General features: G+C 43.1%; 1 protein-coding gene across 1 annotated transcript; it reads left to right on the top strand.

The window, feature by feature from the left end:
- Positions 1 to 9,377: 9,377 nt before the first annotated feature.
- On the top strand, positions 9,378 to 13,436 carry irx6a (iroquois homeobox 6a). Its single transcript, XM_029498901.1, has 6 exons — positions 9,378 to 9,443; positions 10,623 to 10,910; positions 11,643 to 11,752; positions 12,060 to 12,352; positions 12,527 to 13,204; positions 13,330 to 13,436. Exons 1-6 carry the CDS (start codon positions 9,378 to 9,380, stop codon positions 13,434 to 13,436), a joined length of 1,542 nt encoding a protein of 513 aa, XP_029354761.1.
- Positions 13,437 to 14,454: the final 1,018 nt, after the last annotated feature.

The raw sequence follows: 14,454 nt of genomic DNA, 5'->3' as shown, positions 1-14,454 counted from the left end.
GGTACATTAGCGAGACAGCGATGGAGTGCTCTCTAGCCAATAACACTAGAAAGTAAACAATAGTCCAAATCCATCAGTTAGACTGTGAGTGTTTACTCGCAGTTGGAGCCAAGGAGCAGTTTCTCCTGCCAGTCTGGGAAATGATAACGTTAGCTGAAGCTCACAGAGGGGAGACTAAGAGCTGTCACCAGGATCCATTTAGATTGTGTCTGATACCACCAGCTCTCAAACATGGTTTACCTGCAGTCTGTTAGTGCTGTTGGGCCACCGGCCCCAACTAAATATAACACCACGATTGAATGCAGTCATCAAGATGATGTGTGTTATCTCAGTAACAGAGACTTATCATTAGCATGCAGGTGAACTACAGAAAACTGGACTACATTTAATCGAGGTAAATATTCCAGTTATTTGAATTTAGTGAGAAAAATACTGATGAGCCTTCTGTTAGCTGCTACATGTCGCTTTAGACAAGGACCAATGGGACTAAATGACCACATCCGAGACAATTCAGACTCAGATGCTGCTGAATGAAATAGGTATTCATCCACGGACATGTATTTCATCATGACACTGTGGGCTTTTAGGAGAACTCAAGAGCAAGTGTTTCCCTTTTGTTACACATCTAATATGTGCAACTCATAAGAAAAAGAACTAAGGCAAACAAATTATGAGTGCTATTTGTGTGTGCTCTCATTTTTGCTGCTCCTAGCTAAAACACTCGCTCTACATTGCCACGGATGTGCACGTCAATCTCTGTGTGTTTTTTCCCCTATTTAGCCTAAAGGTAACACCGTATAGTTACTCTCAACACCTTGGGGTGACACTGCTGTGCTTGCCACTTGGAATTTAAGCCGTGCTCTCCCCCCAAAGAGCTGTTTTGCCCCTCAGACGCCGCCTGTGTCGATTTGTTTTCCCACAAGCAATGTAAACAGAGCACTTGTTGAAGGACCCCCATTCACCATATATTTAAAGGGAATGCCATTTCCCCCCAGCCCCCCTCTCCTTACGCACCACTTTTCTCTCCATATTTTATCATCCTCAGAATAAATATCCTTGAGATAAATAGAAGGCACGTTTACATTGTAGATATCTCAGCCTCAAAATGAAAAACATCTTGAACTAAGCGGGGACAGAAGACCCAAAAAGGAGCCAAGTTGTATTTCAAGGATACTGCCCGCTTATTTATAGGCGTCCATGTTGCTCCGTTGCTGGGGGACCTTGGGGAGACCTGATCCAGTTCCCTTGCTTTTTCCAAAGTACGCTTGACAATCTGCAAATCAGAAATTAGTCTTAACAAGCCAAAGTTGAAACAAAAGTGTGTTTTTTTCTGTAATCTGATGATGTATTGGCCATGAGGCCAAGGTCAGGGTTCACTCAGCAACCATGTACTAAGCTCGTTTACATTAACCAGTAAAAAGGCTAATCAGAGGTATATGATTTCACCTTCTCTACAGTTAACCAGACCTTTTGATGTTGGCAACCATGTAACATCTGCTTTTAAGTTGGAGGGATCGAGGGGGAAGGAAAAAAAAATTCAGGCCTGCTGATAGACCTTGAATTGAGAAAAAGAAAAATGAAAGGGAAACGAAATAACCATGTCTGAGTGGAAGTCCAACTGATGAGCCAGAAATTTTAGGATGCAAAAGGCAAAACATAAAGCTGGTTAAAACTGTAATTCATTTGTGTGAGTCCGATTTTTCTCTTTCCACAAGTAGACAGAGCATATTGTTAAGTTTCACAAAAAATACACAAAATACATATTTTTTGTAAGACACTTTACTAATTTTACTAACTTGTTACACGTTGTGTTACTTGTTGACGTTGTCAAATCTATGTGCATGTGTGTGCACGTGCTGAGACAAAATGCATCAATTTATAAAGACAGAATGGTATTGTCCATAAACTTGAAAATATACCAGTATTAGCTATGTAGCCTGACGCGAAGTGGCTTCAGAGGAGCTGGAGACAAAGACAAACGTTGCAGAAAAAAAAGGGGGGGGTGGAAATGCATCTGGATTTAGTTGGGAGTCGACCATGGAGGGACCTCCACTGGCTAAGCAGCAAATGAAGAACAGAGGGCCCAAACGATTGAACTGTCATTGGTAGAACTGCAATTTCCATCCGATCAGGGGCTCTGCCTGCGACTCGGGCTCTGGGGCCTCAGTATCTGCAAAAATCGACACAAAAGCCTGTCTGGTACCAGTTAGCACTAAACTGGCACACTTACCTGGACATGAAATCAATCAGGTCCATTTTCTTATACCTGTAACAAAGCTAGAGCTAAATGATGATGACTACCAATTGGTCACCGTGTCTTTTTTTTTCCTGGGAAAGCAGCACACAATCAAAACAAAAGAAATGGTGGGAGATACACTTTCACTCACTTTTATTCATGTGTGTAACGTAAGCCTAATTCACCTCACTACACAACTTTGCTTTTTCCTTCCTTTAGTGTAGCCTTGACCTTTGGGAGGAAAATCAAAGTGGATATTTGAGGGCTTTAGGAAGAGAGACATTTTCCCGTTATTCACTCTGAACTTTCACGTGAACTTTTAGCATGTGTTAAACGCTACAGTGATGTTATCGAAATTGACACTGCAATGCTACGAGAAAAGAGAGAGCAGCCCGGCTTTGTCCATCATCATACACCCACGATCTATACACACACACACACACACACACACACACACACAAGCCACTGAAGAGTTCACAGTCCAGACTCACTGCCAGGAACTGGGAAGAAAAATCCAAAACAATCTCTTTTTTTTTTTATTTTTCTTATTTTTAAAGAAGACCAAATCTAACTGTCAGCTCAGTGAGGATTATTCCACCACGGCTGGCTTCCCAACTTCCCCACCGTAATCCACCCAAAAAACTCTTGGTGAAGCCTTTCAAAACAATTTATGCAAACAAACATCAAGCTCAGCTATTTGTATTGGCACCACTTTGCAGTAAACCAGACTGAACCAAGACCAGATGGGGCTGGGCCATTTCTTTCTCAGTGTGGTGCAACACTAGAGGCAGCTCAGCAGACACACTCAACCCAAAGCACCATCTCCTGTAATGGAGACTGTTTCAATATTTAGACCACTTCTCATCACATTCCCCACTTCAGGGTGTAAAGGAGTGCTGGATTTCCAGAAGGACACATCAATCTCCGATCTTAATATTGCAACCAATTCTGTTTTGTGTTTGGCCATAATGTTTTATCCACAAATTTCTCACTTGGCTGCAGTGCGTATCCCTAAATTGCGCTATATTTGGTGTTGGGTATCTTTCACACCTCAGAATGAGAGTGTCTCTTTTAGCACTGTTCAACTCTTGACCCCACACAATGACCGATTTATAATTAAAGATTACATTAAAGTTTGATGATCGTTTGCTTATAGCTCTCTGTGCTGGGTAACATACGTAGTCGGCCTCTTGTTGAAAAATCTGGCTGCACATGAGAGAAACGATGCCGATGCATACCATGACCCTTTGGGTGTTGACAGCGGTGGCTGTTCTGCGGCCGGTAATTGGACTGACAGTAATAGGAACTGTCTTTCTGCCTCTGCGGGCCCAAGAGATGGGCCACAATGCTGCCGTGGATTTAGCAGCTGTAGTCAGATGGAAACCATGTTGCTGCAATTTTCCTCATCTTTTTTTTTTTCCCTCCCTCTGTTTGAACGCTGACATGATCATTTATGAGTTGAGTGAATTTCATGACCCTTGGGCCCTTGAAACCTGGTCAACCGCCAATATGCGATTTCAGAAATGCATGGTTGTCAATGAGAAAATGAGGCCTCCATTCGTCATTCCACAGGAACTTATTTTTTTGCAGATACTTGTATTTACTCGACAGCAGCGTTTTGCTGCTGCTGGCCCTCCGCCTTGAGGGAAAGATCGGTTTGAAGTCAGCATCCATCTTGGCGAAGACCACACATATACAAACACAGGCATGGTAGCAGGGAGGTGGCCTACACAGGAATCTCTTTGCCGGTGACTGAAAATGCATATTTGATCACATTCACGTCCAAACGTGAATGGTGATGCTCCAGGAGAGCTGCACAATACCGCCGCAGCAGCTTTGACACGCACCGAAATAGACATGTATACACACCACTTGCCAACCTGAGCGCACACAAAGAGCCGAAGGCCCCCTAGATAAAAAAAAAAAACACATCATATGATGAACCTACTTGTCCACACACACCAACGCACACATATACATACGTCTCCAGACATCCCGGCGAGAAAATAGGCTCACATTCCTCCCACTCTTTCTCCGTCTCTCTATCGCTCTTATACTGTACACACCTACAATCGCACAAGCTGTGCGAACCAGGCTCACTCTCTATAAGCAGTTATTTCCCAGAGTCACTGCCAGCACTCCCTCTCTGTCAGTGACAAGCTACAAATCCCTGACACCACCACTGATGATAGCTTTACAGTAGAGCCTCAAGGGGACTCTGCCAGCCAGCACACACAAACAACGCACACATGCCTCGTTCTCTCTCTGCTCCCTGCTCACTCTCCCAGGAGCCCCAGGGGCCTCTGGGATATGCGGCTCCCAACACAAAATGCCTAGGGTTTGTTTGAGTTAAACATATGACTACAAGCAATCAAAGTGACGAGGGTACAAATGAAACAGCAATTATGCCTGTCCGTTCATGTACAGATCCATGTTTAAATTGTGGAAAACAAAACCAAATGGATATATGTGTAATTATGCTCTTTCAAAATACACATTGTCTTTAAAACTCTAGATACCACTCAACGCGTACCACAACACAGTGGCACTACTTACGAAACAACCCAACTTGTACTGTCATCGCTCGCAGCTGTCATTCCCCTTTTTTCCCGTCAATTATCTTTTAGATTTATTGAGACAGTAACCGTGACGTCACCATCATCCCGTTCCTATTTTTTTTTTTTTTTTTTTTTGGTCCCTGTTTGATGAAGCTTTAATGACTCCCTCTGTGCACTGTAATTATTCACCAGCCCCGGGGGTGTTTGTTTTGGTGTTAACTGGCCACTGCTGTGACCATCTCCTCTATTGCTCTATCATCTCTCATTACAATATTTATTACTTTTCTTTCCATTTTGGATAATTTAGCAGTACTAATAATGCTCTTTGTGGGAGAAGTTTGTGTGTATCTGATGGATGTGTGCGTGCTTGTGTAATAATTCCAGATCACAAGTGCCGTGGATTTATTGGCATATACCAATTTAGCTTTAATGAGATCACACACCTCCAGGTAGGTGCTGCTTCATCCCTTGCTCGGCGCGGGATTCTCCCTCCATCTCTCCGTCTGTCTGCTCTTATTACCATTCATACACCCCCCCTCCACCTACAGCGCCAGTGCTGGCACCCCCCCTCCCATCTGATGAAAAAGCAGGAAGCCTTTGTGTGGTTCATTAAGTCAGCATAGGAAATGTATTAAGTAGGAGAATAGGACTGGGAGCTATTGAGTGTTGACTTAACCTTTCCACTTTTTTTTTTTCTTTCCACCCAGTGATGCTTTCAATGGAGGATGTGCACAATATTCAGTCCCATTAGCAGCCACATGGATCAGTTAGAACAAGATATAGCATGGGTTTGGACTTGCTTATTCTAAACTAACATGAGTGGATGGGTGAATTCTTTGTTTGCCAGAAGTTAAATGTTCTATTACATGACTGGTGTTGGGTCAAAAATGTGTCAACAAATTGCAGCTGCCGAACTCTGTTGCAGTCTCTTTCATGTCAAAGTGTGGTTACTTTTCCTGATTCATGCAACTGCAAGTGTGCAGGTTCTCAGATATTTATTTCCAATACTTGTCATTTGTTGCACTCTTTGTTTCGGCTCCTCTGACTGTCCCAACCAGAGATGAAATTAATTTACCCCACTTCCCTCCGGCCCAAACTTTGTATAAACTCTAAGTGAATTAAAGAGGGAGGTGCATGCAGAAACGACGGCTGAAGGTTTTTACACCATGGTGTTAGAGAGGCTGCTCTCTAAGGCAGGAGATATTTCTCCTTTTATGTGAACACTGTTGGAACCTCTAAACTTTGAACTGACCAAAGAAATGCAGGCATATTCATCACATGAAATATTAAATCACACGTTAAATGATTTGCGTCAGAAAACACAATTCAACGTTCAGGTGGGAGACACAGATGCGTCCTAAACATTTGAAAAATAGGAATAATTACTAGTCACTCAGCCACTTTAGCTGCGAAAGTACAAAACCTCGTTACAGTGTGATTACTACAACAAAACGCTGTAGAGAAATTGTTCATTGTTCGGTTGTCATACATTTTCCTGGGAAGGGCACTGTGGTCAGTCTGCCATTACAATTAGTGTTCATTTGGGCCTGATTCAGTGAGATCTACACTGACTGCTGGACATGCATTATGCATGAGTCTGTCCATATGCACTTGGGCCATCATGCATGCCCTTGTAGAACTGCACCGACCACCGACATGCAATTACATTTACCTTTTTTTTTTTCTTTTTCTTTAGCCTTCTCTGTGTGCACATCGTCCTGTTTTAGTGGTTTGGGCATGAAAGTGTGCACCAACCCTAAATTATAACTTCTGATCTATTCATTCTTAATGGAGAGTTAGGGACATTCTTTTCCGTGTTTCCCATGTGAGGGTTTATCACTGTCCGGTCGAAACCACAACCTCAACAGATTTTGTGAGACTGGGAATTTTTCACATGAACTGAAGGATTAAATGGAAAAAAAAAAATCCTATTTTTAAATGTTAAGGAAACTATTTATAGAGACTAATTCAGACTATCTGAAAATTGTGCTGCCACACAGCCAAGGGCAGCAATGTTTCTCTTATGACATTAACATTTTTACTGTTGCACCTCTTCTATTCAACCTCAACCACAATGAATAATCAACACCGATGCTTTTTCATGCCACGAGGACAACACATTAGAAAAGTGAGTCATGTTGCTATGTTGTAAACTACATAAGATTATAGCTGGCTTGTCCTTTTGATTTGCACATAGTGATTTTAAGTTATTTGCCTTTTGAGTTTTGGTTGCACACTTTGGCTCAAGCCTAAAATATTGCCACGTGAGATGTCCAGAGATGGAAAGCATCAACAGGCTGGAAACAATAATAGTTAAAAGCACATTTTATTCAGAGAATAATAAGACATGAGCTTTTTAATATGGCTTGGTGACTCGGGGCTAATGCTTGTGGAGGGAAATGATGTATTATCCAAATTCCCCGCTGCAGTTTATAAGATGCGTGTCAGAGTGTTGGCCAGAACCAAAAAGTGGTGTGTGTGTGTGTGTGTGTGTGTGTCTGTGTCTGTCTGACAGAGTTGCTTTTTCCTGTGGGTATTTAAAATGGCACCTGAAGGGGCCTGGACCATGACCACTCTGTCCACTTTATCTCTGTGGAAAATCTCTGACTGGAGATCTTCATCTCCTACACGTGGCTCTTTAGCGCCCCTCGGAGAGAAAGCCTGTAATCGCACATGCGTCTCTCAGGGGAAGGATGGGGGGGGGGGGGGGGGGGGGGTGGCACACATCAGTTTGGAGATACAGGACTCTGAGAATATTTTGGCACAAGGTATCAGTCGTGACAAAGGAGACGTTACACAGTCCCGGATTGTCTGGAGTTAAAAAAAAAAAAGTGTGTGAGGGGGGGGTCATATGACTGACTGATAATCGCTGTCAATGTCAAAACAAATATAGTGTGTAGAAGGAAATACCGCCCCCCCCCCTCATACATAGATAGACACATACACACACACACCTTCCCTTTCCTGTCCTGTCCCAACTCAACATCACACGCAGCTAGCTTGTTTGTGTTTATGGGGCAGAGGGAGAGACCCGGAGATGCTTGAGCTGCTGATCTAATAAGGCTTAAAATTATTTCTCGTTTCATTCACTATGAGGCAGCACCATTCCTTACTCATCTTTCAAGTGAGCATCATTCAATTAAAATGCAATTCTCGTCGCCCCCATCCGCGGATATTTAATTAGACTGGAGAGCAGGGCTTCCACTGTGTGTGTGTGTGTGTGTGTGTGTGTGTGTGTGTGTGTGTTTTTCTCTTTTTTTCCCCTAGAACAGCTCTTCGGATTTCACCTCTAAGGCATATTTTCACTCTGTAACTCGTTGGTTAAACAAGGGCATGTATCCATTTGTTAATTGATACAATTACGCATTACGCGTAATGGTCACGTAGGTCTCCAGGCGCGCATCAATCACCGGTCTATTGACCTGCCAAAAACCCCTCTAACCGTTCGTGCTAGGACTGCCCCTCTGTCTAATAGAGAAAGATAGAAACATCATCGTCATTAACTCCAGGATGGACCTCTGCTCAGAGAGCCAGAGGGTAACGTAGGTCGAGATTAAAAAAAAAAAAAAAAAAAAAAAAAGAGAGAAACAGCCTTAGAGATGCATATTCAGATATTCAACACTTTCATTGCAATACATTGTAAAGAAAAGATTCTAAAACAATAAAGATTACTGGAAGGAAATACCCCAAGAGGCATTTCTAGTGTACACGTAAGTCCTGTTTGCCTGGACCAAAAGAAAAAGTAATATTTTCTGTGTTTGTGAGTATTTACAAGCCAGCCAAAAATACCCTCATACAGTTTTCCACTTTCCTTTTTTTTTTTAACCCCCTCCCCTCCTCCTCATTTATACGACTTCACAAACGATTTCCATATGTTTCCATGTCACAATTCAATAATTCAATTAAATCTGTTTTATTTTTATTTTTTATTTATTTATTTATTTTTTTGCTTTCGTTTTGTTTTTTTTTTTTTTGTTTTTTTTGGGGGCAAAGAAGAAAGAAATCCAAATCACACGCACACACACACAAAAGCGGGACAAGTGTGTGACTGTGTGTGTGTGTGTGTGTGCTGTGGACCTTAAGAAAAGCCTGCGTTGGACGTGATTGGCAAAGACATTATTCTACCCTTGGTACCCTGCCGTTCCGGGATTACAGTGACGTCACGCTGATACCCTTGCATGGATGAATGCTAAAGAACTATGGAGCCGCAAATAATAGCACAAGCAGAGTCCATATCTTGCAAGTCTTACGTTATCCTTTAAGCCTCCTTCAGCTAACACAACAATTTATTTATTTATTTATTTATGTATTTGTCTTTTTCCCTTTTTTTTTTCCATTTCTTTTTTTTTTTTTTTTTTTTTTCTTTTGCACTTAATGACGCTTAATTTCATTTCTTATCGGGTCCTTTGGGGGGGATTATTCATTCATATAAAACAATCTGCAGCTGGTGCCAGCCCAAAGTCTCCCTCCTGTGAGTGAAGTCATCTATTATTGAGCGAAAGGCCGTGCGTGAAAATGTGTGTAAGACGGTGGATTTGAGGTAGAATTGGTTTGCAATCGATCAAGGGTGAAGAATATTGCTGATGGTAACAAAAGAAGCAGCTATGTCTTTCTCGCAATTTGGATACCCTTATAATGCAACTTCACAGGTAAGACACTGCTTTTTATTCCTCCAAAGTTTGTGTAGCCACGCACATAAATTACTATGTGATTTATTTTATTTTATTTATTTATTTTTTGTGCATATTTTCACTTATAAATGTCACAACAGTCTGAGGACTTGTCAGTGATTTACATGCTTTCACAGTATTGACAGCAATTTGTTTTTTTGTTTTTTTTTTGTTGTTGTTGCTGTTTTTTTTTTGGGTTTTTTTTTTGCGTGCTGCTTTTGTTGTTCAAACAAATATCGATACACAAGCTCCCGTGTCCAATTACACTGAATTATGAATGAACTCACGTGTTTTTCTGATGACAATAGAGATGAGTGTCACCTATTTGCTCGCTCCCCGAAGTGTAATTGGGCTGGAACGCACGCTGTGCACACAAGTAAACTTTCTATTGAAATTACCGGGACTTGTGGACAAATTGGATTATTTTGGGAGCTTGTAAAACTTGGATAGTTCGGCTTGAAGTCTCTTTTTTTTTAGCGCAGAACGACAAGTTAGACGAAGCAGAAGTTGGTGAGGGGACCAAAGTTACTCTCCCGGCAAAGTTGTCACCCAACTTTTACCTCGGTAATATTTTTTTTTTAGCGTTCACTAGATTGTGTATGAAACGGAGAGGTTTTAATTTTCAGACCGATTAGTGGTTACTTTTTTTTCTGTTTCTGTGTTGAAGTAAACAGAATTGAGACCGATGATGAACTGCAGCAAGTCACTTTTTACGCACGGGTTGCGCAAACGTCTTCTCATCCTAACATCCGCTGGAAAACATCCATTTAATGTCATTTACTTTCTTTTTCAACAGTCAACTCAGATTTGATGAGAAACGGGAGCGGACTGGTGTTGTGGCATCGCTTATTGCACTTGTTCCCCATTTAGGATTCCCTGTCTTACTCCAGGAATGATCTGAGGAGTGACTTACCTTAAATAAAGGCAGGTCACAACGAGTTTAGAGAATGGCAGCTGAAGCATGATCACAAAACCAGTTCACACTTTTTTTTTTTTTTTTTAAAGCTTTCAAGACTCAACACTAGCATGCGCAACTTATCAGGATGGTTTTGTGAACGCAGCGCATCACCCACACGGTGATTTCAGAGCTGCCACAGGCTTCCAGATCAGAGCCAACACAGCCAATGACCATGTCTATCCACGGTTCTCTTCATGCAGTTTTTCGTGTCGGCAAACCCCAGTACGACTTGCTGCGATTCGATTTCCAGGTCGGTCTCTGACGGGACGGGCGGCTCCCAGACCGCCGCTGCAGCCGCCGCCGCCGCCGCCGCCGCCTCCTTCTGCTGCCCGTCCTACGAGAACCGGCTCCTGGCGAGCAGCCGGACGGAGCTGAACGCGGCTCTGGGGATGTACAGCTCTCCGTACGCCGCAGCGGCCGCCGCCAGCCAGAACTACGCCAACTACTTCCCCTACAGCACCGACCCATCCGCTATCTACTCCACTCTGGTGGGCTCATCTGATGCGCTTAGAAGGGGGGTGGGTGGGGGGGGGGGGTGAGGGTAAGGGGGGGGGGGGGGGGGGTCGGACTGATCGATCAATCAATTGATCCCACAGTGCAAACACATCCATCACGACAAGCAGTTTAATCCAGAATCTAGTTTGGTCTCTTTCTCCTTCAAAACAAGGAAGAGCCCCCCCCCACCCCCCCCCCAACCAGCCACCATCCAGAGTAACTGGGCTGAGCTGTGGAGGCACAAAAAACAACTTTCTCAGTCTAATTGCAAAGTGAATCCCGCTCATCCATTCAATTTGTTTGTTCAAAAGATCTGAAGACGTTTCTGCTGCTGAGCAAGTAAAAGTAAAGTCAGATTCTCCAACAGAGTTGATCCCTCTGCTGTGAAAGACTTCAATGGACTGTTTAGAGTGCAGCTGAAACTTATTTCAAAACATTTGATATCATGTAAATTTCACTGGCCGTTGCTTCACATTTTATCTGAAAAAAATATATGTAATAACTTTAAAAGTGAATTCTATCTTAATAATAAATATACATTTGCTGTGCTAAAATACATTTACAAAGCAATTTTGTGTTTTTCTGTTTTTGAATTTTCCCTCTACATCCTGGGAACTAGAAATTTTGAATTAAATGTCAGAAGATTATTGAAAAATCGCCAAAATAAACTTCAAGTAAAATGTGAGAATGCTGCAGTTTTCTAACAACCTCCTTCTCTTTCACAGAATCCACAGTACGACATTAAGGACAGCACAGGCACTTTACACTCTGGCATCACTCAAACTGCTGCGTATTACCCTTATGATCATTCACTGGGACAGTATCAATATGACAGGTAAGGGCTGCTCACTTGTGAACACCATGTAATGTAACGTGAGCTTTGGTGGACCTGGTATATATGAAAAAGAGAAAAAAGAAACAGCTATTCTGCCACCGTTCATTAAGAGCAGCCATTCACGTTGGGAACTCGCTGCATTCAGACCAAAGGTCAGAGCGTGGAGGAAAGCTGTGTATATTTCAAACAGCAGGGAGCAGGGATATATGGAGTCAATGAAATCCTCCACTAACTGCTCTAATGGCCACCCCCCTCCCTCCTCTGTGTGTATGTGTGTGTGTGTGCGAATTTGTATGTCTGTTTCCAGATACGGGACAGTCGACTTTAATGGCACAGCCAGACGAAAGAATGCAACTCGTGAAACCACCAGCACCCTGAAAACATGGTTGTATGAGCACCGCAAGAACCCCTACCCCACCAAGGGCGAGAAGATCATGCTGGCCATCATCACCAAGATGACCCTCACCCAGGTGTCCACCTGGTTCGCCAACGCCAGGAGGAGGCTAAAGAAGGAGAACAAGATGACCTGGTCGCCCAAGAATAAGACCAGTGATGACAGGAAGGATGACCTCAAGAGCGACCAAGATTGTGTCACCAAAGGTAATCAAGCCCACAAAGCAAAACAGGATTCACTTTCAGGATTCACCATTAAACTGTAAAAATGGCCCCACAGAAAATGTTCACTGAAAAGCTTCATGAAGAAATTTTGTTTGTATAAATTTACAACAGGCAGCAACTTTTGTGCACAATTAAACTCTCCTTCCTTCCCTGCAGATTCTACTGATTGCAAGGACGAAAAGGATCTGCATCTGAGCGATCTGGAGGACATTGACGAGGACGACTGTAACAAGCTGGACAGCGACTGTGAAAAGCTGGCTGCGGATGAGCAGGACCTCCAGAGGGCCATGACAGTTTCTGCAGCCGCTCAGAAAAGAGACTGCAGCTCAGATGTGCAACTGAGTTTAACTAACAGCTTCCACACGTTCCCCTGTGCCATTAAAAGCGTCACCACCCTCCCTCCTCTACCGCCCGACTTCCTGGATCCCGTAGCTTCCAAGGCAGCTTCCTTGACCGGCCCCGGCGCAGGAACAGTGTCCCTGTCGCACTTCGAAGCATCAGATAAGCCGCGGATTTGGTCTCTGGCTCGTACGGCAGCTTCGGGGGTCATACTGAGCCCTCAGCAGCACGGCTCTGAGCTGAGGACAGGAAACTCAGTCGGGGACTGCCAGCTCCAGAGTAACAGGCTTACTGTGGCTCCTACCGGACAGTGCGGGGGCATGAGAGGCCTCCATGAATCCAGCAGTGTCACTAACACTGAGAGCCCCTTCTCTGAGGGCTCATCCTTGCACTCAAAGGTCTACGGCACGGGCAGCTACAGCCACAAGGGCCTCCAACTTCACTGTTCATCCTACGCTGCACTCCCAGACACATGTCAGTACTCCACCATCGAAGGTACGTCACCTTGTCCCAGCAAACCGTGTATTAGGGAGCAGCAGTGTGACCAAATATTATGCTGTTTTCAAGTTTTAAACACTAGAAAGCAAGCGTCTTAGTTGTGCTCTTCCTGGGGTCTGCAGGATTCTCTGGCGGCAAAGCGGATGCGCAGTCATCGGACCTCAGCGACGCCTGTGAGCCCGTGCAGGACGACAAGGTCACTGCTTTCAGACCAGTGATGAAGAGGTGAAGCAGGTGAGAGTCTGCGCTGGACTGGAAGAAACCAGCAAAGTCAGGACACATATAGACCCAAAACAAACACCCACACAGACTGCTGCTAAATTCAATGTCTGAAAAACAGCATGATAGCTCACCAAAATGTAAATATACAATAAATATTCTGATATAAATTCATTCCAAATTTCCACTGCTTCCAGACTAATCAGAACAATATATATTTATATATATATAAAAACAAAATATCTTATGAAAAAGGCAATTTTTTCCTTTTCATTCTGGGAGCTGTGTGTGATTTTTTTTTTTTTTTTTCCCTTTTTTGTCTTTCAGATTTCTGGCCGCTGCACCACAATAATGAAAGGGACATTTATTATGCACTAAAGGACACACTGGAGGAGTAATGGCTTCAGTAGGACACATGGGAGCTACCTGGCGCCGCTGCAGTGAGAGCTGTCAAACTGTGGACGTGGCTATCATTTTGCACAACATTGTTTTCAATGGTGTTAAAAGACTTTATGCAAAAATTCTACATGCAGAGGTATGAGACTGGCCAAACGAAAATGGCCCAATTTGTCTATGGCAATCGTGTAGTGTAGCAAAACTTTATTTATTTCTCTGTGTATTTATTAATTTTTTCTTTTTGTTACGTCTGTTTGCTTATTATTTAACGTGTTTCTCTGTTGGATTCGTAACTCCTTTAAAGTATTCTGTTACATGTGAACATTTTCCTGTGGCTTTGTGTCTTTTTGCCTGATGTAAAAGAAGAAAAAGCTCGTCAGATATAAAGTTGACTATAAAAGCACTGGACTCCCTCCCCCTCCCTATGCTGTTCGTGGACTGGAGACTTCTTTTTTCTTTTCTTTTTATTTATTATTATTATTTTTCTGGTCGTTGTGTTAAAATGTGAGCCTCTCTTGTGTTTGCCATTCATGATTTTTTTTTGAACAATACATTGGTTATTTTTCTTTCCCAAGAGCTCTCCTTCTCTGTGTCATGATTATTTATAGAGCCGCATGTCCGATTGGCCAATT

Source organism: Echeneis naucrates, chromosome 3, assembly GCF_900963305.1.
Source record: "Echeneis naucrates chromosome 3, fEcheNa1.1, whole genome shotgun sequence".
Taxonomy (NCBI): Eukaryota; Metazoa; Chordata; class Actinopteri; order Carangiformes; family Echeneidae; genus Echeneis; species Echeneis naucrates.
This window is presented reverse-complemented; position numbering and strand designations above follow the sequence as displayed.